This window comes from Microcaecilia unicolor, chromosome 2 (genome assembly GCF_901765095.1).
Source record: "Microcaecilia unicolor chromosome 2, aMicUni1.1, whole genome shotgun sequence".
In the NCBI taxonomy this organism is placed as follows: domain Eukaryota; kingdom Metazoa; phylum Chordata; class Amphibia; order Gymnophiona; family Siphonopidae; genus Microcaecilia; species Microcaecilia unicolor.
This window is the reverse complement of record NC_044032.1, coordinates 264,983,469-265,009,313: the sequence shown is the minus strand read 5'-3', so window position 1 is coordinate 265,009,313 and position 25,845 is coordinate 264,983,469. Positions and strand designations below refer to the sequence as shown.

The window sequence follows — 25,845 nt, the reverse complement described above, 5'->3', positions numbered from 1 at the left end:
GAGGAGGGTCGCTGGACATGGGTGGCTGGAGGGGGGGCAGGGGAGAGAGGAGGGTCGCTGGACATGGGTGGCTGCAGGGGGGGCAGGGGGTTGCTGGACATGGGTGGCTGCAGGGGGGCAGGGGAGAGAGGAGGGTTGCTGGACATGGGTGGCAGGAGGGGGGCAGGGGAGAGAGGAGGGTCGCTGAACATGGGTGGCTGTAGGGGGGCAGGGGAGAGAGGAGGGTCGTGGACATGGGTGGCTGCAGGGGGGGCAGGGAGTCGCTGGACATGGGTGGCTAGAGGGGGGCAGGGGAGAGAGGAGGGTCGCTGGACATGGGTGGCAGGAGGGGGGCAGGGGAGAGAGGAGGTTTGCTGGACATGGGTGGCTGCAGTGGACGCAGGGGGAGAGGAGGGTCACTGGACATGGGTGGCTGCAGGGGGAGAGGAGGGTCACTGGACATGGGGAGCCGAGGAAAACCTTGCTAGTGCCCATTTCATTTGTGTCAGAAACGGGCCTTTTTAACTAGTAGGCAGTAAATTACAGCAGTAAAAATATTTGAATAACAGTACAATGTCAGCGCAATGCATATGTGGTGACAGCATACTCCTGATTTCACCAACTAAGGGGTCCTTTTACTAAGGTGTGCTGAAAAATGGCCTGCGGTACAGTAGGCATGGGTTTTGGGCACGTGTAGATCCATTTTTCAGTTCGCCTGCAAAAAATACTTTTCTTTTTGCTGAAAATGGACGTGCAGCAAAATAAAAATTGTCCTTCATCCATTTTAAGTCATAGACTTTACCGCCAGCCACTGACTTAGCATAAGGTCTCTTAAGTTAACCATGCGGTAATTGTCTACGCGTGTCAAGTTGGAGTTATTGCCCGATTTTCGCAAGGATTCCATAGCGGATGCGCATAAAAAATGAAATTACCGAACGGGCCACACGGTAGCCGGGCGGTAACTCTGAATTGGCACGTGTTGGGTGCGTGTAGACGCCTACACGGCTTAGTAAAAAGGGCCCTGAAGTCATTAAGAAAATTGAAGGAGTTTGAGACGATGAGAGGGGATTGCTGTCTCTCAGCACTATAAGTGCTTCCTCCCTAATCCCTTCTCATTTGGCTTTTTAATCAGGGATCACAGAGTCTTGCCACGTGAAGCCTCTAGCAAAGTTGCTGCTATTTAGCCTGAGACTATGACACTGACAGATCATTTTGAAGAGTGGTGGGGGTGCACGGATCCCCATGAGGCTCCTAGCCCAGATAAGAGATCAGAAATGAGCTCATTTATTGGTGCCAAGACTAATTCCGCTGAGCCACTATAAAAACACCCTGCCCAGATCTCCCAGCACCAGAGCTAAGAAGCAGAACACACTGAGAAGTCTGGGAAGGAAGTGAAAAGGGAGTTGGGTGTTTAGGTATTCAGAGTATAGCAGTGAACCCTTCAGTCATGGCAGGAACATGGGGTTCTGCAATGGACACAGGGCAGCGCAAGCATGCTGCTGATGAAGACACCACCAGAAGCAACCTGTTCACGTATACAAATACCAACAACACAAGAGGTGAGTGTATGATCTTGGGAAAAGGATCCCCAAAGAGAAAGAGAGAGAATCATGCAATCAGGGATATAGAGAGGCAGAGAAATGGAGAGAAACTGAGGGAACACTGCCAGGAATCTGCTGCAGTTATATTGCTATGTAAAGGGTAAGGGTTATGGATTTGATATACTGCCTTTCTGTGGTTACAATCAAAGCGGTTTATGTATTATATGCAGTACTTAATTTGTATCTGGCCCTGGGCGATGGAGGGTTAAGTGACTTGCCCAGAGTCACAAGGATGGATGGATCCCAGCCCACTGATAGGTCTCAACCCCTACAAATTTCAGTTCTAGGATTCATAGCGTTCTCAGGAGAGAACAGCTGGGTCGCAAAAAGAAAAGAATAATAATTAATCAGTGGTGGAAGGTTTGTGAAGGTGGTGCCTGAATTAGGTTTTTCTCCCCAGGGTCACTGCATTCTATCACAGCCTGTGAGTTTCAGATGCAAAGCCAAGGTTGGAAAGCACAGGTTTAAAGAGAGAGAAATTAATGGAAAAAGACATGGTGTAGCATTATATATAAAGATAAGATTCACAAACATATATTGAGGAGAACATCTAGTCTTATATGCATATTATGAGAGAACAGACGCCATAGAGCTAGTTCATTCACAAACCTGGGTAGAGTAATATTCCAATTATGAGACTCAGCAGGTTGGATACCCTGGAAGCTGTTGACTTCGCATTCTTTTAATATTTATGCTATTCTTTTCTTCCCCCCTCCCCCCAATTTGTTATAATTTTAAACAGTTTTGATTTTATTTTTCAAGTAAAGCGGTGTTATGGAAGGGAAATAAACGATATTGATGACTACCTATAACAGGCATGCCCAACCTTCTCCTATCGTGGGCCACATTTTATACTTTGTAACAATTGGAGAGCCGAAACACGCGTTCGCGCATGCACTCATACTGTTTCTGAGAATCACACATTCTCTAAGAACACACAGAACAATACTGATTTACTTATAAAAATTTGCACAGCCATTCTAGATGGTGTACATTACATTCACTGAATACACTCCATGAATTAAGTGCCAAAAACATCAAAATAATTCAACAATATTTACAGTATTCAGGAAATATGTACAAGTATATTAACACTTGGCTCCCAGACAGGCCTAGCTCCATAGTCCAGCATTTTCCTGAATCCCCAAGAAGCCACACTCTGCATACAGTACAACACCAGAAAAGCAGAAAGCAACGCATGTCCCTCTGTACTGTACAAATAGAGAGAGCAGATATAAATTTCAAAAACAGACATATTCCAATTGCTACATCATATATTAATTGTCTCGGAGTCTATCCAAAACCATGCTTATTATCATTAATCACTCACTGTCTCATTATTTGCCTTCATAATTGCTGTTTAATGATACTGAGCTTAAAATGACTCAACAGATGTACAAGCTTTGGGTACCAAAAATGAAAGTAAATGTGCTTCTTTTAGAAGGATCCTCGGTCCCCTAGGCGAACCTGCCCAGATTCCCGTGGATGCCACAGTTTTGGCAGGAACGGTGGTCACGTTGCCACTGTCCCTCCATGTGGCAGAGTGGTGTGGACATTCAACTTTTCTGAATTGGGGGGATTGGCAGGATCCCCACCTCTGTCCCCTGCAACATTTGAAAATGGAAGGAAAAATAGTCTCGGAAATACATAACTCAGCACCCTGCCAGACACCACTTTCACCTGTCTTATGCTCCTCACCTGATGGAGACTTGCTTCCCTGCCATGAGTGACCTGCAGAACCTCCGAGTAAGTCCTCCGATAGGATCTGCTTCCTGAGACTTGATACCATGGGAATGACCTCAACTTTCAGTGCCGCACGGCTCAACCTCATGGTGAAACCAGTCACAGCAATGAAGCAGATCCTATCAGAGGACATCATCCAGAGCTTCTGCGGGCCAAGAAAAAGAGGTTGGCGTGCCAAGTTTTGGCACGCAGGCTGGGGGGTGGACAAGCCTAACCTGTAATGTTCACTGTCACAAAGATATGGGCACACATGGGAGGTAATTTTATAATAGGATGTTATGAGTAAGTCACCTATAGAAGTACCTACATAAGCTCTATGCTCTAAAGATGAGTAGGTGTCTTTATAACATACTAGTGTATGTGGCCGAGAACATGCCTTGAGTTGCAGGTGTGATCACTTACTGTTCTAGAGCTAGTGAAGATTTAAAGTGATTTAAGTGGGTAGGAAAGGTTCTTGCCTGTTTAAATCATGCTCAGTAGCACAACCATATGTGGAATCCAGGCAGAAGAAGGGTGGTCTCAGGGTTGAATCGGGGAGGAGTCAGCAGTTATGTGGGTACTGGGGATATTCAGTACCAGTGCTTGTTTAGCTACGCGGGCAGATAGGATGGCACAAAAGGCAGTCCTAACTTTGCCCACTTAGCTATGTGGGTGCCTGTGCTAAATATTGGATGTCACCTGCATAACTTCCATGTTGCCACTGCTGTTACTCCCACCACTGTTTCCATTCCCCAACACTGCCCATGGTTCCAAACCTTTCCTGGCCACCCCACCCAAGATCTGTCCCCCACCAATAGATTCCAGCTCCTGACTCTCCCAAACAAAGGCAGCACCCCCTTCTCACTCTGTCCCTCCTAAGATCATCCCCCCAAGATAAACCCCCCTCTCAAACCCCCAAACATTGCCTTCCTCTTGAACCTCCCACCCCCACACAAGATCTGTCTGCCCCAAATTAGCCCCCTCCCAACGCAGGTAATGCCCCCTCCCTGCCACCTCACCCAAGATCAGCCCTCTCAGGATCAACTTTGCCTAGTTGCTCCTGCCCTCATGACACTGGATTTCAAAATGGCGACCTGAATCGACAGTCTTGTGGTAGTACTGCTAGGATCCTGACCCCCTAGAGGTTGTATCATGAGACTACCACTAGAGATTACCATTCTGAAACCTGGTACCACAAGAGCAGGAGCAACTGGGCCTCACTCCTGCATGACTACCCCTTACATGACTAGGGACATTTTAAGGGAGGCCCATAGGGACCTCCGGGGGGGGGGAGGCTAAGCTGGGGGGGGGGCAATGAGGAGGTACTACTTAAATTGAGGGGAGTTCTGGAGGGAGGTCTATCTTGGGGGGACAGGTCTTGGGTGGAGGGTTCAGGATGGGGCACTGTTTGGGAGGAGTTCCAAAGTGTGGTGTCTATCTTGGGAGGGGCAGATCTTGGGTGGCATGGGGCTGGGAGGAGGGCACTACTTTTGTAGGTGGTTCAGGTAAAACCACCCGATATTCAGCTAACTGGATAACAAGCTGAATATCGCACCTGCCCTCATGCACTCTGGTCACAAGAAAAGGCTAGCAAGAGTCCGGATGTCAGTGGCAGTATCCAAATAGGTGCTGGCATTGAATATCGGGGCATAATTCTGCACACGGCAATCAGCGTTTAAAAAAACACAAAATACTGCCGGCTGAACATTGATAGATATGTGTGTATGTGCTAACTCTGCTCTTGATCCACCCAAACTTTGCCCCATGTATGCTCACTGACAAAGTATGGTATGCATAGGAGCCAACTTTTCAAAATTATTGGGGGTGCTAAGCCCAATGGAAATAACCCCTCCCTGGAACCATAAAAGGAATTTTCTCAATATTGGGGGTGCTCAAGCACCCACAGAGTCGGCTCCAATGATGGTATGCACTTTTACACCAGTCAGTATCATATAATAGGTGATTTATGCAAGTATGTGGCCACAGACAGGCAGGATTGATTTTATAAACCTACCACTTATATGGCTAGTTGCGGTACCACTTTTAGAAGTCTTGGTTGCAGAGTAGAGGCAGCAAGCAGAGGGCAGGCAGTTATTATGAGAACCTCTTATTTTCCACAGGTCCTTTTGAGGGCCCCAACTACCACATTGCCCCACGGTGGGTCTACAATCTCACCACCTTCTGGATGATTTTTGTCGTCATTGCCTCCATCTTCACCAATGGCCTGGTCCTCATAGCCACCATGAAGTTCAAGAAGCTGCGGCACCCCCTGAACTGGATTTTGGTCAATCTGGCACTGGCTGATCTGGGGGAGACCATCATCGCCAGCATCATTAGTATTGTCAATCAGATTTTTGGCTACTTTATCCTGGGCCACCCATTGTGCAATCTAGAGGGTTACACAGTGTCCGTGTGTGGTAGGTATGCCTAAGTATGCTGGTCCTTCTCAAGCGCAACACATAGTGGCCTGATTCTCCCAGTACTGTTAGAGCTGTACAGTTTATAATTCTGTGGCACGTCTACTTTCATGAGCTTTCTTACTTATCTGCTCTGTTGTAGGTATCACAGGTCTGTGGTCCCTAACAATCATAGCCTGGGAAAGGTGGTTTGTGATCTGCAGGCCTTTTGGCAACATAAAGTTTGACAGCAAGTTAGCAGCAGCTGGCATCATCTTCTCCTGGGTTTGGTCTGCAACTTGGTGTGCCCCACCGCTTTTTGGCTGGAGCAGGTAAAATTTTCAGGTGCAGCATTGTGCTTGCAACACATTCATAGGGTTTCATGCAGAAGCTAAGAGGTGTCAGGAGTACAGACAGATCCTGTCTGCAACAAGAGCATCAGCAGGCAAGAAAGACAAAGAGGATAGTGGCACCTTATAGACCAGGGGTGTCTCGCATTAGTTCATGAAGGCCATGAAACTGGTTTAGTTATTAGGATCATCTTAATGAACAATCATGGTATATTAGTAGATGCATTACATAAGTACATAAGTACTGACATATTGGGACAGACCGAAGGTCCATCAAGCCTAGCATCCTGTTTCCAACAGTGGTCAATCCAGGACACAAGTACCTGGCAAGATCCCAAAACAGTACAATACATTTTATGCTGCTTATCCTAGAAATAAGCAGTGGATTTTATCCATCCATTTTAATAATGGTCTATGGACTTTTCCTTTAGAAAGTCATCCAAACCTTTTTTAAACCCCGCTAAGCTAACTGCTTTTACTACATTCTCTGGCAACGAATTCCAGAATTTAATTACATGTTCAGTGAAGAAATATTTTCTCCGATTCATTTTAAATGTACTACTTTGTAGCTTCATTGCGTGCCCCCTAGTCCTACTATTTTTGGAAAGAGTAAACAAGCGATTCACATTTACCAGTTCAATTCCAGTCATTATTTTATAGACATCTATCATATCTCCCCTCAACCATCTTTTCTCCAAACTGAAGAGCTCTAACCGCTTCAGCCTTTCCTCATAGGGAAGTCGTCCCACCCCTTTATCATTTTCGTCGCCCTTCTCTATACCTTTTCTAATTTCACTATATCTTTTTTGATATGCGGTGACCAGAATCAACCACAATATTCGAGGTGCGGTCGCACCATGGAGCGATACAAAGGCATTATAATGTCATTTTTGTTTTCCATTCCTTTCCTAATACCCAACATTCTCTTTCCTTTCATAGCCGCCGCCACACACTGAGCAGAGAGTTTCAACGTATCATCAACGATGATGTCTAGATTCCTTTCCTGGTCAGTGATTCCTAATTTGGAACCTTGCATTATATATCTATAGTTCGGGTTCCTCTTTCCCACATGCATCACTTTGCATTTGCTCACATTACATGTCATCTGTCAGACACACAACCTGGATATTCAATGCTGGTGCTTGGACATGGCCTGGCATTGAATATATCTGGGAATAATGCCAGCAGTAGTAAAAAAAATGCTCACCACTGCTGGCTGAATATTGACCCTATCCTTGATGTCTGTTTAATCTTCAACAGTTGTGAGGAAACGGCGGCGTTGGACAAATGGAGCCATCCAAAGATTGTAAAGCAAATGAACACTAGCAGAGAAGGAAAAGAATCAGAGAAGAAAAGCCAGCTTCACACATTTATCAACTGCAGGTTTTCACGTGCATTACTTTTTTTGCAGGTTTGGGACTGGTCTCATATCATATCAACATACACATAAATAAACTTTGTCAAAAGGGGTTCCTGAAAACTCGCATGTCATCATCAGTGGGAGACTCCATCACGCTGAAATTCTCTCTCCCTTTCCTTACACTGCTCTGCACACTTTACTGTCCCCTCCATACTTTCCATCCTCCATATTACCATTTACTCCATCCTGTCGATATTCAGCCCGTGGGATGCAGGCCAGATAATTCCCACGATCGGCCCTGAGCCTAGGGAGATATGATAAAGGTATATAAAATACTGAGTGGAGTGGAACGGATAGACGTGAATCGCTTGTGTACTCTTTCCAAAAATACAAGGACTAGGGAACATGCTATGAAGCTACTAAGTAGTAAATTTAAAACAAATTGAAGAAAATATTTCTTCACTCTGTGTGTAATTAAACTCTGGAAATCATTGCCAGATAATGTAGTAAAAGCAGTTAGCTTAGCGGGGTTTAAAAAAGGTTGGATAGCTTCCTAAAGGAAAAGTCCATAAGCCATTATTAAAATGGACTTGGGGAAAATCCACTGCTTATTTCTAGGATAAGCAGCATAAAATGTATTGTACTGTTCTGGGCTCTTGCCAGGTACTTGTAACCTAGATTGGTCACTGATGGGGGCGGGGTGCTGGGCTTGATGGACCTTCGGTCTGTCCCAGTATGGCAATACTTATGTTCTTATTCTGTTCTATTGTATTCTATTCTATTGGAGTCTTGTATACCGCCTCTTTCCCAAAAAGGATTCACAGTGGTTCACATATCAAGAGAGCTCTACAATAGAGAGAAGTAATATTTCAAAAGAAAACCATTTAATAATAAAAAGGAATCAAGGCAAGAAAAAAGACATACAACTGTTCTGTCCCTCGACAGCCTTACACTAGTTAATAGTGTGGCCCAAAAATGCATTTAATGCCTTTACTGTTATTCTCACTTCTAAGGATTTTTACTGCTGCAGTCCTCACTGCAAAGATATATGAGCAATGCATTGTGTGAAATGTAGTCTCACATGTATCATAGTCACTCCTGCTTGTTTGTATGAAGGCTGATACTAGTGGTCTATTTTCCTGCAAAGACCTCCTCCCCTTTTTAGCCAAGCTTGGCTCCTTTGTCTACCTGCTATCATTTCCTGATTATTCTTACTATCTCTGTCCTGATGGGTCAACTAGGGTATGACCTTTCTCTCCAATTGAGGACTGCCCTCTGTGAACACCCCTGGTACCTGATCTCAGGTTCTGTCCCTATTGGCCTCTTTATTTCCCCCTCCCTGGGCTTGTGTGGGGCTTTTCCTAACCTCCCTGTCTCCATGAGGCACATTCTCCATATTTTTGCACCACAGCACTTGTCTTTCTGCTCCCCTGAAGAAAACTCATCTTTTCACCTCATTCATTCTTTCTCATAAGATATTGCACAAATCCGGCATCCCATCTCTGAACTGCTTTCATCTATTTAATCTTCATCCACCCTTACAGCTCTCAGAACTACAAAGATTTTTTCCTTGGGGCATGAACTAGAGACCTGCATGGGAATGGGGTTCCCGCGGGGACGGAAGCAGTTCTACGGGATTCCCGCGGGGATGGAAGCAGTTCCTTCGGGATTCCCATGGGGATGGAAACAATTCCTATGGATTTCCCGTGGAAGTGTAATCTGCACCTGCACCAGCCTCTCATCTACCAAGTACCAAGTTCTTTGAGTGCTGTCTCCTCTGTCTCCTCCTTGCTTTAACAGCACAAATGCGGAAAGTCTTCCATTAAGGAGGTGGTAGAGACACAAAAGATGACGGAATTCAAAAAGGGGTGGGATGAACACAGAGGATCTCTAATTAGAAAATGGAAGTTATAAAAAACCTAACCTTAATTGGCTGCAAGTGTGTGAATGCAGGGGCGTTCCCAGGGCGACTGACACCCGGGGCGGATCGCCGATGCGCCCCCCCCCCCTGGGTGCAGCGCCTCCCCCCCCCCCCCGGTGAAACGACTCCTCCCCCCTGGTGAAACAACCCCCCCCCCCGGGTGCATTTTTACCTGCTGGGGGGGACGCCACGTGCCTGTCTGCTTCGCTCGTTCCATGCTCCCTCTGCCCCGGAACAGGAAGTAATCTGTTCCGGGGCAGAGGGCGCACGGAACGAGCGGCACCGACAGGTGCGTGGCACCCCCCAGCGGCGTGCACCCAGGGCAGACCGCACCCACCGCCCTCCCCTAGGAATGCCACTGTGTGAATGTGTCGAGTGATGCTTAGATGGCGACTCTGGAACGGGCTTCAACGGCAACTCCAGCAGTTGGAAAATAAGGCCAGATAGATTTATATGGTCTTTGTCCCAGAAACACCAAAGAAAGACCATAATCAAGTATATAATATCACACTTGTTGATTTAATCATGAATTGATAATGAGCGTGACTACTGGGCAGACTGAATGGACCATTCAGGTCTTTATTTGCCGTCACTTACTATGTTACCATTAAACCTCTTTGCTCCCGGGCTGATGCGCAGACCTCAGCTCTGACACAGGCACGAGCATCAGTTGTCACCTGACTTACTGGTGAGTGAATGTGGTGACTTCTCAGCACCCAGTGCCAGTGAATCAGAGACAGATCTTATGTGTGCGTACCAGAGTGTTCCAAATTCCATCTTCCATTCCTTCCTTGCCTGTGGTTCTGTGGCTCAAATCCAGAGACAGACTGAGAGAGCTGACTGGAATTTTCGTTTATATACCATTAAATTCTTGCGGGGATGGGTAAGATTCCATTGGGGATGGGTGTGGACGGGTAAGATTCCAGCAGGGATAGGCGGGGATAGGTAAGATTTCTGTCCCCATGCAACTCTCTAGCATGAACTTCTGAACATCTACTGAGTAAACTTATCTACATTTATTCAATAAAGTACATTTCAGAAAAGGAAAAGAGACTTCTGGGTATGCTGATCTTCTTAGATATTAAAGCCTGAAGAACATTACACTTTAAGAGGCCTTGACAACCCCTCCGAAGGGACACCACCTTGCAGAGGTGGAGGGGCTTCAATGTTTCAATGACTCAGGGCTATGCTGTAGGGTTACCCATGTCAGACAGGACTCTGAGGAGAAACCAAAGAGTGTCCCAACCTGGAGGATCCAAGATGGAGTTGAGGGAGGACGTACGTTAGTTGAGTTCCTGTTTTACACCAGAATGCCTGAAGAAGAAGGCGTGCTCCCCAGAGAATGGGGAAGAGAAAGGCAAAGCCATGGTATTGTCCTCCTCGAACACGGCTGGGGTTCCCACCACTTCTCAGTCTATTTTGGAGAGATTCGGGGTCATAACGTCGGGGATATCGGTTCCTGCTTCGGGGAACAGCAAGGCTTTATTGCCGAATCTCAGTGGAGAGGGAGTGACATTGAGTCCCCCTGTTGGCACGACCCTTCCAAGACCCGGAAACAGTATTGCTTCGCTATGGAGGTCAATAATGGAAACGCCCGAAGTGGGTTAGGATTTTCACGTGACCCGAGGAGGTCCTGGCGCAGCATCGACTCCGGATAATAAACCAACTGGGGGATTGGAGAGTGAGCTCTTCCTCCCGAAGATATCTAGAGCGGTTTCTGTGGAGAAATTGGACTTGGTGAAGCCAATAATGTCATAATGGACGTACTATAGGAACTGCTGCAGAGTGTGAATAACTCTCTTCTTCAGATGTTTAAAATTTTTCAGAATGTGAGTGAAAGAATTTATATTAATACTTATCTAACAAAGTGGAAGTCCAAGATATAAAAATAGAGACTTTGATTACGGAAATGGTTTCTCTATGAAAATCAGATAATTTGGTAATTAAGAATAGTCATCTTTCTTGTAAAAAATTGGAATTTCTGGAGAACCAATTAAGGAAAAACAACTTGAGAATGATAAATTTACCTATAATATCTTATATATTAGCTACTGAATTCTTTAAGAAATATTTCTCTGATACTTTGCTAATACTTTCTGATAGCCACCTTTTGGTGACTAAAGTGATTTATATTTCCTTTAAAATTTTCTTTATCAGAGAAAAGAGATGTAAGTTTAACTGACATTTTGGAAAATTCAGAAGTTATAGATAGAGTTATATTATTAGTGACTTTCGCCTTTGATTTAGATAGGAACAATGTTTTGAAATTGTATTTCCTATACATGGTTGATAGTTTTTTGGGTTCAAAGCAGTGGCGTAGCCAGAAGTCAATTTTTGGGTGGGCCAACAGGTTGGATGGGTGGGCACTAGACAGTGGTGTGCTGGTAAATGTTTAACAACAGGCTCTCTCCCTGGTCCACCTCTGCGCCCGTCCACCTCCCCCCCCCCCCCCCCCGTCCACCTCCCCTCAAAATTGCAGAGCTGGCTATAGCCAGGGAGAGAGCCTGGGGGGGGGGGGGCAATGCATTACTGTCTCCAGGAAAAAAAAATTAAATGATCCCAGGTTCCAATTTAATTCATGTTTAATGTGGGATAAAATGCCATAAATAAGTAAATAAATATAAACTTTTAATGTTGAGCACCTGATTCTCAAAGTGGACATATTCCAAACACTATAATGAAAATAAAATGATTTTTTTCTTCCTTTGTTGTCTGGTGACTGTTTTTCTGATCATGCTGGGCCAGTATCCGATTCTGCTGCTATCTGTCCTCTTAACTCCGTTTCCAGGGCTTCCTTTCCATTTATTTCTTTACTTTCCTCCTTTCTTCTTCATTTCTTGCTCTATATCCATAAGTAAAAGCTGGGTCCTCTGCAGACTTGACTGTCTAGTGGATCCAGCTTCTGCCTATTTTCTTCATCCATGTGCAGTTTTTCTCCTCTCTTCCCTCATCTCATCTCCTTCCTCATTCTTCCATCCCCTCCATCCATGTCCAGCATTTCTTCTCTCTCCCTTCCCTCTCTTCCATCCATGTCCAGCAACCCTCCTCTCCCCTTCCCTCCATCCAGCAACCCTCCTCTCCCCTTCTTCCACCATGTCCAGCAACCCTCCTCTCCCCTTCCCTTCATCCAGCAACCCTCCTCTCCCCTGCCCTCTCCTCTCCCCTTCTTCCACCATGTCCAGCAACCCTCCTCTCCCCTTCCCTCCATCCAGCAACCCTCCTCTCCCCTTCTTCCACCATGTGCAGCAACCCTCCTCTCCTGTCTGCCCTGTTTCCTTACGGTCCCCCCCCCCCCGCCGTACCTTTAAATATTATAGTTTTGCTGGAGTCGCGGGCAGCCGGCATTGAAGACATCGGCAGGCTTACGCCGGTTCCAGCAGCCTTCCCTTCCCTCGTTGCAAGTCGGATGATGGCTCCGCCCTCTTCTGACGTATTTCCTGTTTCTACGAGGGCGGAGCCATCATCCGACTTACAACGAGGGAAGGGAAGGCTGCTGGAACCGGCGTAAGCCTGCCGATGTCTTCAATGCCGGCTGCCCGCGACTCCAGCAAAACTGTAATATTTAAAGGTACGGCGGGCGGCGGCGGCGGGGGGCGGGGCAGTGGCAGGCTGGGGAGGCAGATGCGGGATCGGAGCTCAGCCTGCTCCCTCCGCTCCGCTGCCTCCACTGCTGGGTGGGCCTGAACCAAAACTGGGTGGGCCTGGGCCCACCCAGGCCCACCCGTGGCTACGCCCCTGGTTCAAAGATGAATATATTTCCTGACACATCAAGGGAATCGCAGACTGGGAGGTGTGAGGTCTTGGCTTTTAAGCCAGGAATCATTGCCCTAGGTGGGACCTTCCTAGCACGATTCCATTGTAAGTGTTTTATTTCCTTATTACTTATTTGTTTGAACCTAAGAAATTATAAGAGTTTGTGGAAACAGATGAAGAATCCTCTGCAGCAACTTCCTTCAGTTACCACTGTACCGGCTGAAATAACCGATTAACCTTCCTCCCTCAGAAAATGTGAAGTGTAAGATTAACCATTTTGAGTTTTTCTTATTTTCTTTAAGATTGTTTTCCTGATCTTGGATCTTCCAATTGTGGACAATTGTATAAATATATATATTGTTGAGAGAAAATGTTTTCCTTTTTCTTTATATTAATTTCTGTATTTCCTTACATTTATGTGATAAATGTGAATGTAATTATGTAAAATGATAAATAAAAAAAAAAAAAAAGAGGCCTTGACAACAACTACTAGCCAGATTCAACTATTAACCAAACAGATGAATCTTCAAAAGTAAGAAGGCATATGTCTTAAATCTGATGGTAACATATTTCAAAGTCTCATCCCAGAAAAAGGAAGAGTTTTGAATAATGGTTTTAAAACAGTCTTCAGAGAGGTAAACCCTAATTTCAGAGTTCTCACAAAACTCAAAGTTCTACTTAAAGCTGGAATAACAAGCAGTTCCCCTAGCCCTTCTGAATTGAATCCAAAGATCATAGCGATGGGCATGGCAGAGTAATCTGATGGCTGTGTTCTGGACAAACTGAAGTTTCTTTAGTGTGTGATGAGGTAGAGCAGCATACACAACATTACAATAATCAATACAGGTGGTAAAAGAGAGGATTAGTACATGGAATTGTGAAGTATCAAAGATGTGGCGAATTACATGTAGCTGGCGGAAAACTAGAAAACTAGTTTAAGTCAAGTGGGAGATCTGTGGCAAAAAAGAAAGTGAGGAATCGAGAATAATACCCAAATAATGACAGGTAGGTACTGGTGTAATAGATGTGCCAAATAGAGTGATGGAGGAGGGAGAGTTGAACCAGAGAACTAACAGGCAACTGTTTTATCTGGATTTAGCACTAATTGATGATCGCTTAGCCAGATAGCAACTGAGTCAAGACAGATCTGGAAAGGAAAGGGAAAGGGAATGGGACTTGATATACCGCCTTTCAGTGGATACATTCAAAGTGTTTTACATATTGTATACAGGCACTTATTTTGTACCTGGGGCAATGGAGAAAGGGACGGAGAGGAAGAGGTGATAGGAAAGAACCACAGAATGTCATCAGCATAAAGATAAACAGAGATTCCAAAGGATTGTATGAGTATAGCGAGGGGACTCAAGAAGAGATTAAAAAGAAGAGGAAAGAGTACAGATCCTTGGGGTACACCCCTATGTAGTTCTCTCCACTCAGATGTTGTGTCAGAGGCAGTGGCATACCAAGGGGGGGGCAGGGGGGGGCGGTTCGCCCCGGGTGCACGCCGCTGGGAGGGTGCTGCGGTGCGCCTGTCAGCTGAGTTCGCTGAGTTCGCTAACTTCGCTGCAGCTTCCTCTGCCCCGGAACAGGTTACTTCCTGTTCCGGCCGGGGCAGAGGGAGCTGCAGCAAAGTTAGCGAAGTCAGCGAACTCAGCTGACAGGCGCGCGCCGCGGCACCCCCCTCCAGCGGTGTGCACCCGGGGGGGGTGTCATTTCACCAGGGGGGGGGCCGCGCTGCACCCGGGGGGCCCCGGGTGTCATGCCGGCTAGGATCGCCACTGGTCAGAGGGAATGACCTAAAATGTGCGATAAGATAAAAAGGAAGAAAACCAGGAAAAATCTGTATCAGTGATGCCTAAGGAAGATAAATATGGGACTTGATATACCGCTTTTCTGTGGTTACATTCAAAGTGGTTTACATATTATATACAGGTACTTATTTTGTACCTGGGGCAATGGAGAAAGGGAAGGAGAGGAAGAGGTGATAGGAAAGAGCAGCAGAATGTCATCAGCATAAAGATAAGTGGAGATTCCGAAGGATTGTATGAGGGCAGCGAGAGGACTCAAGAAGAGATTAAAAAGAAGAGGAGAGAATACAGACCCTTGGGGTACACCCCGATGTAGTTCTCTCCACTCAGATGTTGTGTCAGAGGGAATTACCTGAAATGTGCGATGAGATAAAACGGAAGAAAACCAGGAAAAAACTGTACCAGTGATGCCTAAGGAAGATAAATATGAGAGTAAGAGGGAATGGTCAACCAGATCAAATGCGGCAGAAAGGTCTAGCGAGACTGCCAGTCCCTTTCTATGCTGGTCCAAGTGGAAATGAAGTTCACTGACACGCGCTGCCATGAAGGTTTCGGTAAAGTACGCAATGAAAGACACAGAAAGCATAGCAGAATGCACACAACTACAACAAAGAATCACTAAATGAACTCATCTTCACCCAGACTATTATCTTTTGGCTGTAAGTAAACTACTCAGTTAGAACGGCTCCTGTTGAGCAAAGGATCACTTATAAAATTGCCACCCTCACTTTCAGGGCCTTTAGACTTGGTATCCCAAACTATCTCTCTTGTTCAACTATTTTTGATTGCCTCTCCAGTACCCTCCATTTATTTAATTAATTAATTTATTTGTTACATTTGTATCCCACATTTTCCCACTCATTTGTAGGCTCAATGTGGCTTACATAGTTCCAGAGAGGCATTTGCAGACTCCGGTGTAGACAAATACAAAGTGATGTACAGTGGTGGAAATAAGTATTTGATCCCTTGCTGATTTTGTAAGTTTGCCCACTGACAAAGACATGAGCAGCCCATAATTGAAGGGTAGGTTATTGGTAACAGTGAGAGATAGCACATCACAAATTAAATCTGGAAAATCACATTGTGGAAAGTATATGAATTTATTTGCATTCTGCAGAGGGAAATAAGTATTTGATCCCCCACCAACCAGTAAGAGATCTGGCCCCTACAGACCAGGTAGATGCTCCAAATCAACTCGTTACCTGCATGACAGACAGCTGTCGGCAATGGTCACCTGTATGAAAGACACCTGTCCACAGACTCAGTGAATCAGTCAGACTCTAACCTCTACAAAATGGCCAAGAGCAAGGAGCTGTCTAAGGATGTCAGGGACAAGATCATACACCTGCACAAGGCTGGAATGGGCTACAAAACCATCAGTAAGACGCTGGGCGAGAAGGAGACAACTGTTGGTGCCATAGTAAGAAAATGGAAGAAGTACAAAATGACTGTCAATCGACAAAGATCTGGGGCTCCACGCAAAATCTCACCTTGTGGGGTATCCTTGATCATGAGGAAGGTTAGAAATCAGCCTACAACTACAAGGGGGGAACTTGTCAATGATCTCAAGGCAGCTGGGACCACTGTCACCACGAAAACCATTGGTAACACATTACGACATAACGGATTGCAATCCTGCAGTGCCCGCAAGGTCCCCCTGCTCCGGAAGGCACATGTGACGGCCCGTCTGAAGTTTGCCAGTGAACACCTGGATGATGCCGAGAGTGATTGGGAGAAGGTGCTGTGGTCAGATGAGACAAAAATTGAGCTCTTTGGCATGAACTCAACTCGCCGTGTTTGGAGGAAGAGAAATGCTGCCTATGACCCAAAGAACACCGTCCCCACTGTCAAGCATGGAGGTGGAAATGTTATGTTTTGGGGGTGTTTCTCTGCTAAGGGCACAGGACTACTTCACCGCATCAATGGGAGAATGGATGGGGCCATGTACCGTACAATTCTGAGTGACAACCTCCTTCCCTCCGCCAGGGCCTTAAAATGGGTCGTGGCTGGGTCTTCCAGCACGACAATGACCCAAAACATACAGCCAAGGCAACAAAGGAGTGGCTCAGGAAGAAGCACATTAGGGTCATGGAGTGGCCTAGTCAGTCACCAGACCTTAATCCCATTGAAAACTTATGGAGGGAGCTGAAGCTGCGAGTTGCCAAGCGACAGCCCAGAACTCTTAATGATTTAGAGATGATCTGCAAAGAGGAGTGGACCAAAATTCCTCCTGACATGTGTGCAAACCTCATCATCAACTACAGAAGACGTCTGACCGCTGTGCTTGCCAACAAGGGTTTTGCCACCAAGTATTAGGTCTTGTTTGCCAGAGGGATTAAATACTTATTTCCCTCTGCAGAATGCAAATAAATTCATATACTTTCCACAATGTGATTTTCCGGATTTAATTTGTGATGTGCTATCTCTCACTGTTACCAATAACCTACCCTTCAATTATGGGCTGCTCATGTCTTTGTCAGTGGGCAAACTTACAAAATCAGCAAGGGATCAAATACTTATTTCCACCACTGTAAATGACGTTGTGGTTAAATAGTTAGATAAAGCTAATGTGGTGCAACCACACTGGGGGATCATGCAACAGAAGATATGTGTCCTGGTTGAACCGTGCATAGTTAAGTTGTGTTGCAGAGATTGGGCATTTATGTTGGATCGGTGGGGTATGCCTTTTTAAACGATCACAGCTTAGTTCTGCCTTCTCCAAAACATGCCCACTTGGAATCAACCCGTCACAGCGCATTCTTCTTCCTGGCTCCTCATATCTGGAACAATCTCCCCCTTTCTCTCCGTATAAATTCCTCTTTTAAGGATTTTAAAACTGAGCTGAAAACCTGGCTTTTCTGCTTAGCTTTTGGTGAAACAGTTTGCTGAAATTATGAGTGTTACCCTTTCACCCTGTCCTTCTTTTGTGTGTTTGCTTTACCCTCTTTTTGCAATGCTTATGTCTCTAAACTTAACACCCTGCTTTCCTATACATTAATGGAGTTATTTTCTTGTTTCCTATTTTTTAGCCTGTATACGTCTCTGTTCTGCCTGTTAGCTAGAGTGGTATAGAAAGTTATTGCAAATAAATAAATATACCCTGCCTAGGACAGTGCGGTCTAGAAATGTTTTAAATAAATAAATGGGGAGAGATGGCATCTAGGCATATATTCCTCTTAGCCTTCTATCCTCCCCTTCTTCGGACCACATTTTATCAAAGCCTGATAATTCCAAAGCTTGTCAGTGTTGTTGCAGCAGCCACCCTTACATAGTGGGAGATCTGAACATGATATTTATTCCATCTTCCAGTCCATACCACCTGTCAGAAGGCAGAAGTATTCTTGTATCTTCCTCCAGCAAATGCTGTACTCCTTGAATTCCTTTATCATACCAACTATTGAAACCCATGCCTTCTATTCCTGGGTGGAAATCTCTGTTACCCATTATTGGAATGTAAGGGGAACAACTTGCTGGTAAAACCATAACACTTTTTCACCCGTTTCCATGTCCACCAAACTGATGCTATTAAAGCTAGCTCCTTATCTTGGGTGGTAACTCTGTCCCTTTAACATGTATCTATCAAAAAATGGTCTTAGACAGAGTTCAGGCATATGATAGATGATAAGGGTTAGCTATTTGTTGCTCCAATTAAATATTACAATAGATATTCGCTCCCGCCACCCAATCCTGCACTTGCCTCAAGAGACATGCAACATTATTAATTTTTAATATCAGGAAGACCAAGGCCACCCTCATCCTTGGCAACCTGAAGTAACTGAAGCTTCATACGGGGCTTTTCTCCCTCCACAGCAGGCCCATTTTAAATAACTGATCAAGGGTAAAATGCATTATGGGATCGATATTCAAAAGCATTTATCTGGCTAGCAGTACCTGCCACCCAGATAAATGCTCTGAGAAATATATTAAGTGGCGTGTTCCGGACAGTACCAATGAATATCTTTACAGACCTCCATGACAGTGTCCAGAGTGCCGGGGCGGTCTGAGACTAGGGTTGGGACAGAGACCAAAATGATCCAAGTAGCGCCACTACCCAGAAAATGTAGGACAGCAAAAGAGCAGATCCGAGTGTATCGGAATCAGCTCTGTAGATAGTAGCTGAATATCACCCGGACACTCTCTGAACTATATGCATTTTCAGCAGCAGCCATTATCTGACTACTGCTGCTGAATATCCAGATTTTTTTGCCTGCAGTGGCCGTTTAAAAAAATTGCTGACCACTGGAAACTGAATATCAGGTACATAGGTAAAATTAAATAGGTCAATATTCAAACTCCACGGTGAACATTTCATTTAAAGCAGGCTCCTCCAAGTTCAGTTCTTGAGAGCTGGAAGCAGACCAGGTTTTCAGGATATCCCTACTGAATATGCATGAGAAACATTTGCATGGTCACCGCATCCGTTGTATGTAGATGTCTCTCATGCATATTCATTAGGGATATCCTGAAAACCTGGTCTGCTTGCAGCCCTCAAGGACTGAACTTAGACAAGCCCGATTTAAACACTGTCTGTAGTATTTGACATTATCAATGGAAATTCAGAGACGGCTGCTATCTGGATAGTCAAACCACTACCCAGATAACTACCTGGACAAAGTTAGGACTGGAAAATTGCTGCTTCCTGGGTAAGTTTCATCTCTGTACTGTACCGTCCCTGTGATGGTCTGTAATGATTTTCAGTGGCATTATTTGGCCCTGGCAGCTGGTGAATGAAAGTCCCTACAGATCAAAAGCTGTTTGGCATGCTGGTTAGTATCAGTCCATGGACTCAATTCAATCCCAAATGTTCACTTATTCACTGTCAGCTCTCATTAGAATTGGCTCAGGCCGTGTTCTTAGCACTGTTAGCAAAAACACTAAGATCTGAGTTGACTTTTTGATGGATCTCATACCTCAAATTTCTATAGGTCATGCTTGCAGAAGCCTTAAGTCTTTGTATTTCATAATCACATCTCCAATCATGAAACTTCTCTGCCATGCAGGAGCCAGTAGTCTGCAGATCTTCTTCCACGATCACATGACCTTTGCTTTCCTTTTACCTTGCAGATTTTGGCCTCATGGGTTGAAGACCTCCTGTGGTCCAGATGTCTTCAGTGGGAGCAGTGACCTAGGTGTCCAGTCCTACATGGTAGTCCTCATGATCACCTGCTGCATTATTCCTCTCAGCATAATCTTCTTCTGCTACCTGCAAGTTTGGTGGGCCATCCGACAGGTAAACCTCCAATAATAACAGATATTTGTCTCCCCTCCATCCAACCTTAACAAACGATCAAAATGGTGGCAGATATGGGAATAACTAGTGAGGTAATTAAATTTGCTGATGACACAAAGTTATTAAACCGCAAGAGGATTGTGAAAAATTACAAGAAGACCTTATGAGACTGGGAGACTGGGCATCACAAGAACAGCATTAGTAGTAATAGTATTGGTGCCAAGCACTATTCTATACTATGCGAGAAAAAAGAAAAGAGCCTCAGGTACCAACAAATGCAATCAGAGACCAACAGAATTGAGCAGGGCATAGAAATTGTCCCAATTGTTTTGGGTGGCAGCAAGCAATCTAATTAAAAAGAATCTTAATAAGTTGCCTGTATGTATTACTCTTAATTAACTCCAGAAGGAGGCTTGCTGTGGCACAATACATGTATTGAGATGCGCATTTTTGCAGTAAATTGGAGAGACTGAGATCATCTTCAGCATAATGTGGCTTAGGAGTGAAGTTCATTCCTATCATGGTTTGCGCAAAACTAACCCATCAAACAGACAGACTAACAGGAGAGTAGTTGAGGAGAGGTGAGAGAAGGAAAGATGAAGCACCAAGGGAAGAGGAAATAAAGGAAAAAGTGGAGGAAAAAGCAAAGGAGAGAAAGAAGGGATAGAGAAAAGAAGCAGATGAAAAGGTGTGAAGGGTAGTAAGGCGGAATTTAAAAATGAGGAATAAATTGAGACGGAATTGTTTTTTTTAGCTCACTCTTTTCCAGTAGTTTCAGGTACAGTAGCTATTGAAGGAGGGGTTGGAGAAATGAGGCATGATTGAGGATGAGGGGGCAAGAAAGGAAGGATGGAGAAGAAGAGAAGTGAGGGAAAGAGAAGAAGGATGTATGTATTAGAGAGAAGCAAGTGAGCACTGTGTGAGAGGAAAGAGAAGTAGGTATGTATGTAAGAACAAAAGTTGGGGGGGGAGGAATAGAATGGAAGAGTGTAGTAAATACTATGAAATATGAATGATTAGGAAAAACAAAACAAAATAAAAGCAGAAATGAAAGAAGACCTAAAAAGAAGAAGAAAGAGGAAAGAGACAGTAGGATGCAAAAATCTAGAAGAAAGTCTGAGCGAATAGAATGGGTAAGGATATGAATGAGTGAGAGGGAAGAGGAAATATTTTTTAAAAAACATGGAAAATGAATCATTAATGAAAAGATAAAGCATTAAAAGTAGAAATAAAAGAATAAATAAAATAGAAGAAAGAAATTGAGAAGAGATTAATAAAGAAAAATAAATTATGGAGAATAAAAGAGCATGAAATGCAAAATTGGGAAAATATTTGAGTGAAGTTTGTTACTTTACAAGATACCAAGATTAGAAACAGTGGAGGGCAGAATAATATTTTGCATACTTGACCTCTTGCATGTGCTTGGTATATTTAGTTCAGGTTTTCTATTTCTATGCTAGTATACCGTACGAAATATGTGGGAAAACAGGAATTTCTTCATTAGAACACTGGTGTAGGTTCTTATTAGCTGTGTTGATACTGGAGAATACTGGAGTCTTTGTAGGTTGTGATAAATCTGTTTGGATTTTCATAGAGGGGCCCTTTTACTAAGCCGCATAGGCGCATATATGCATCCTACGTGCATCAGTTTTAAACTACCGCCTGGCTACCACGTGGCCCGGGTGATAATTTCATTTTTTATGCATGTTCACTAAGCGTGCCAGAAATTTTCCAGTGCACGGCGCTAACTGAGCGATAATCAGCATTGTAAACACGTAGACCATTACTGCCCAGTTAATGCGTGAGACCTTACTGATAGGTCAATGGGTAGCGGTAAGGGCTCAGGCCCAAAATGGACATGCACCAATTTTTATTTTGCCGCATGTCCATTTTCAGCCCCCCCCCAAAAGGCCTTTTTTGCAGGCATGCTGAAAAATGGACCTGTGCATGTCCAATACACACATCTACACCAGCACAGGCCAATTTTCAATGCACCTTAGTAAAAGGACCCCAGAATGAGGGAGTTTGTAATATCTGTCTTTTCAGAAAATGGAATCTGGAATTCAAGGAATTGCACGTATCTAAGTAACTTTTTTTTTTTTTGGTGGGGTGATAACCACATCTTCTAAATGCACATACAAAAGTCCTGTATGTGAAAATGTGCATGTGAAGATGCTTCTCGAATGTATTTACTAAAAAGGGGAGGCGAGGTTGTGGTGTGTGAGGAACCCAGGAGGGTGAGGGAAGAAGGAGCCGGGGAAAGGAGTAGAGTGGATGGATTTCCCCGCCCAAGGGTTAACCCCAAGTCCCGAAGGGAGGGAAGCCAGGAGGCCACGCCCTCAGGGAGGTATAGGTATCTGAGAAACATGGAACGGAGGGAGGACTACAAGTACCAGGATCCTGTGCAATCTCACAGGGAAAAGGAAAGGGAACAGAGGGGGAACTACAGATCCCAGGATGCTGAGGGAGGGGGGAGGGATTGGGGAATGGCAAATAAGAAGGGTAGGGAGGAACAGGTGGGGAATATAAAGGGAGAAGAACTAATGGACTGGGGGCGATGGGAGGAGGAGGGGTGCTTCAAACCTCTGAGGCTGATGATCCGGAGCCTATGGAGGTGACTGCTTTGGCAGGGAAGGGAATTAAAAGGACTCCTAGCCAACCTGGCTTCTAAGCTGGTGAGACAGGGGAGGCAAATCAAGCAGCTGTTCCAGCCCCAGCTGAAAGGGTTTTTTCAGAGGCAGCTGAAGGTGAGCAGCTAAGTGAGAGAATTTTGGAACTGTAGCCTTGCCCTGGGCTCCAAGGAAGAGGGCATTTGTTTGAACCTTTTGGACTGTGGCATTTCCCTGTGTTCAAGGGTAAAGCCTCTTGGGACTTGGAGCTATTGCCTGGACCTGGGTTTGGGGAGGAAAGGAATTTTGACTTTGAACGGTGGCCTTTCCCTGGGCTTAAGGGAAAGTCATTCTGGAACTTTGACCTGCAGCCTTGACCTGGGCTTAAGGTGAGAAGACTTTTAGACTTTTGAACTGTGGCATGTCCCTGTGCTTAAGGGAAAGGCATTTGTGTGACCCTTAAAACTATCACCTGCCCTGTGCTAGAAGGGAAGGGGGAACTCTGCAGGGCCCGTAGCATTCTGGCCTCCAATCCCTGGACTGGAGGATTCCCCAGGCCGGCCAGGTGGAGGGCCATGATAAGGGAAAACTGTAGCCAACTTTGAATCAATAAATAGCACTGGTGCACAGGAGCCTGTATTTTGTGTTCTTTGAGTGGGATTAATCTACCTGTGGGGCAGAGCGTAGCGGTATTCCCCAGGAGAGGAACCATCTCCAGGGGACCCTGGAATTCCCGAAGGCGGCCTGTGGACAGGTGGCATGTGGTAAGAGCATACTCATTCATTTGGTCATAGGTGCCACATTTCCTGGCTACAGCTCTGAAGGGAATGGTAATTTGTTAAAAGATGACCAATGTAGCTTCTCCCTTTACAGGTGGCTCAGCTGCAGAAAGAGTCAGAATCCACCCAGAAGGCAGAGCGGGAGGTATCCAGAATGGTAGTGGTCATGATCGTGGCTTACATCTTCTGTTGGGGACCCTACACCTTCTTTGCTTGCTTTGCTACCACCAATCCTGGCTATGCCTTCCACCCACTGACTGCATCTCTACCTGCTTACTTCGCCAAAAGCGCCACAATTTATAACCCCATTATATATGTTTTCATGAACAGGCAGGTGGGTGTGGCTAATGTTTTGCCTGCACTTTATCAAAGGGTAGAGAAGGCGGAAGATGGGGTGAAGGCAATAAGGTACATGAACCATTCAGTAGTTACAGTACAGATGGAATTATTATGGAGTTATTCAAAGGTTATAATGCTATGCTATGGACAAAGGCAGGGAGCTTCAGTCATTACAAAGGAGAAAGTTCTATCACTATTACAGGAAGATACTGAGGGGTATAATCAAACGTCGCCGGCGAAATAGATCGCCGGTGATCTATTTTGGCAGCGGCGCAACAACTGGCCGGAACCGTATTATCGAAAACGATGGCTGGCCATCTTTTTTTTCGATAATACGGTTTAGCCCTGCCAAATGCTAGAGTTCGTCGGGTTTGAAATGGCCGGTTTTGTTTTTCGGCGATAATGGAAAAAAATGCCGGCCATCTCAAACCCGGCGAAAACCAAGGCATTTGGTCGTGGGAGGAGCCAGCATTTGTAATGCACTGGTCCCCCTCACATGCCAGGACACCCTAGAGGGCACTTCTAAAAATGTTTAAAAAATACAAAAAAAAACTCCCAGGTGCATAGCTCCCTTACCTTGGGTGCTGAGCCCCTCCAAATCCCCCCCAAACCCACTCCCCACACCTCTACTCCATTACCATAGCCCTTATGGGTGAAGGGGGGCACTTACATGTGGGTACAGCAGGTGTTGGGGGGTTTGGAGGGCTCAACACTTAGCACCACAAGTGTAACAGGTGGGGGGGGGGGGGGAGATGGACCTGGGTCTGCCTGCCTGAAGTGCACTGCACCCATTAAAAACTGCTCCAGGGACTTGCATACTGCTGTCAGGGACCTGGGTATGACATTTGAGGCTGGCATACAGGCTGGCAAAAAAGTGCTTTATTTTTATTTTTTTCGTATGGGAGGGGGTTGGTGACCACTGGGGGACTACGGGGAGGTCATCCCCCATTCCCTCTTGTGGCCATCTGGTCAGTTGGGGCACCGTTTTGAGGCTTGGTCGTGAAAATAAAAGGACCAAGTAAAGCCAGCGAAATACTGCTTAACGCCGCATTTTTTTTCCCATTATCCGTGAAAGCCGGCCATCTTGTAGCCATGCCCATGCCCGCCCATGTCCCGCCTTCACTTCGCCGGCGACATGCCCCTTTGAACTTTCGCTGGCGAGGCGACGGGAAAGTGGCGATGCTGTCAAAAAAGCAGCTTTCGATTATACCGATTTCTTCGCTTTTCTGAGATCACCGGCCATCTCCCGATTTATGTCGGAAGATGGCTAGCGATCACTTTCGAAAATGAGCTGGACTGTCACCATCACAGGAATAATTCATTTTTGAACTGATAAAACATGTGTTATAGACAAACTACACAGTCTCACCATAGTCCTGATGTTATGTTTTAATTAAAGAAGTAGACTTGATGTTATCACTGTTAGAGTAGCTAGAAGTCTTTTCTTCTTGCACTGTAGGAATCAGTACCCATTGTGTAAGTGCTAACATCTCCTGCTGTGTCTTTCCAGTTCCGCAACTGCATATACCAACTCTTCGGCAGAAAGGTGGATGATGGATCTGAACTGTCTACTACATCTAGAACTGAAGTGTCCTCTGTCTCCAACTCTTCTGTGTCACCAGCATAGGCCTGGTGCTCTCACACTTTCTTTGTGCCCGCTCAATTCCTTTCTTATACTGCCTCTTCTTAATTTTATTACCATCACGGTGATGATCCTGTCCCATCTTCTGGGCATAGTGAATACAGAAATACACACATGTAAACACAGAAACATACTTACAGTTTTCCTTTATGGTATTAGGGACTCAGTTTCCAAATTAACTTCTTGGACTCACCTTTGTTCTTCAAAATTGTTGAGCTATGGGCAAGGTAAAATTTCTAGATGCTTCTGCAGAATAGGGCACATTAGATTCTCTGAGATACTGCTCTCAAGATATGAGGGGCCTTGTAAATAGGGAAATGAGGACAGGAATCAAAATGAGGTTCTGCAACTGGTGG

General features: G+C 45.2%; 1 protein-coding gene across 1 annotated transcript; it reads left to right on the top strand.

Moving 5' to 3' along the window:
- Positions 1 to 1,426: 1,426 nt before the first annotated feature.
- Positions 1,427 to 25,474, top strand: OPN1LW (opsin 1, long wave sensitive). Its single transcript, XM_030192059.1, has 6 exons — positions 1,427 to 1,538; positions 5,423 to 5,719; positions 5,862 to 6,030; positions 19,955 to 20,120; positions 23,603 to 23,842; positions 25,358 to 25,474. The coding sequence occupies exons 1-6, from the start codon at positions 1,427 to 1,429 to the stop codon at positions 25,472 to 25,474; spliced, it is 1,101 nt and encodes a 366-aa protein (XP_030047919.1).
- The last annotated feature ends 371 nt before the right edge of the window (positions 25,475 to 25,845 follow it).

Bases quoted from the DNA above. Each gene is read 5' to 3' on its own strand.
- OPN1LW (XM_030192059.1), top strand. From the start codon at position 1,427: ATGGCAGGAACATGGGGTTCTGCAATGGACACAGGGCAGCGCAAGCAT. The intron at 20,121-23,602 runs GTAAACCTCCAA...CTCCCTTTACAG, and splicing joins TTTGGTGGGCCATCCGACAG to GTGGCTCAGCTGCAGAAAGA. The intron at 23,843-25,357 runs GTGGGTGTGGCT...GTGTCTTTCCAG, and splicing joins ATGTTTTCATGAACAGGCAG to TTCCGCAACTGCATATACCA.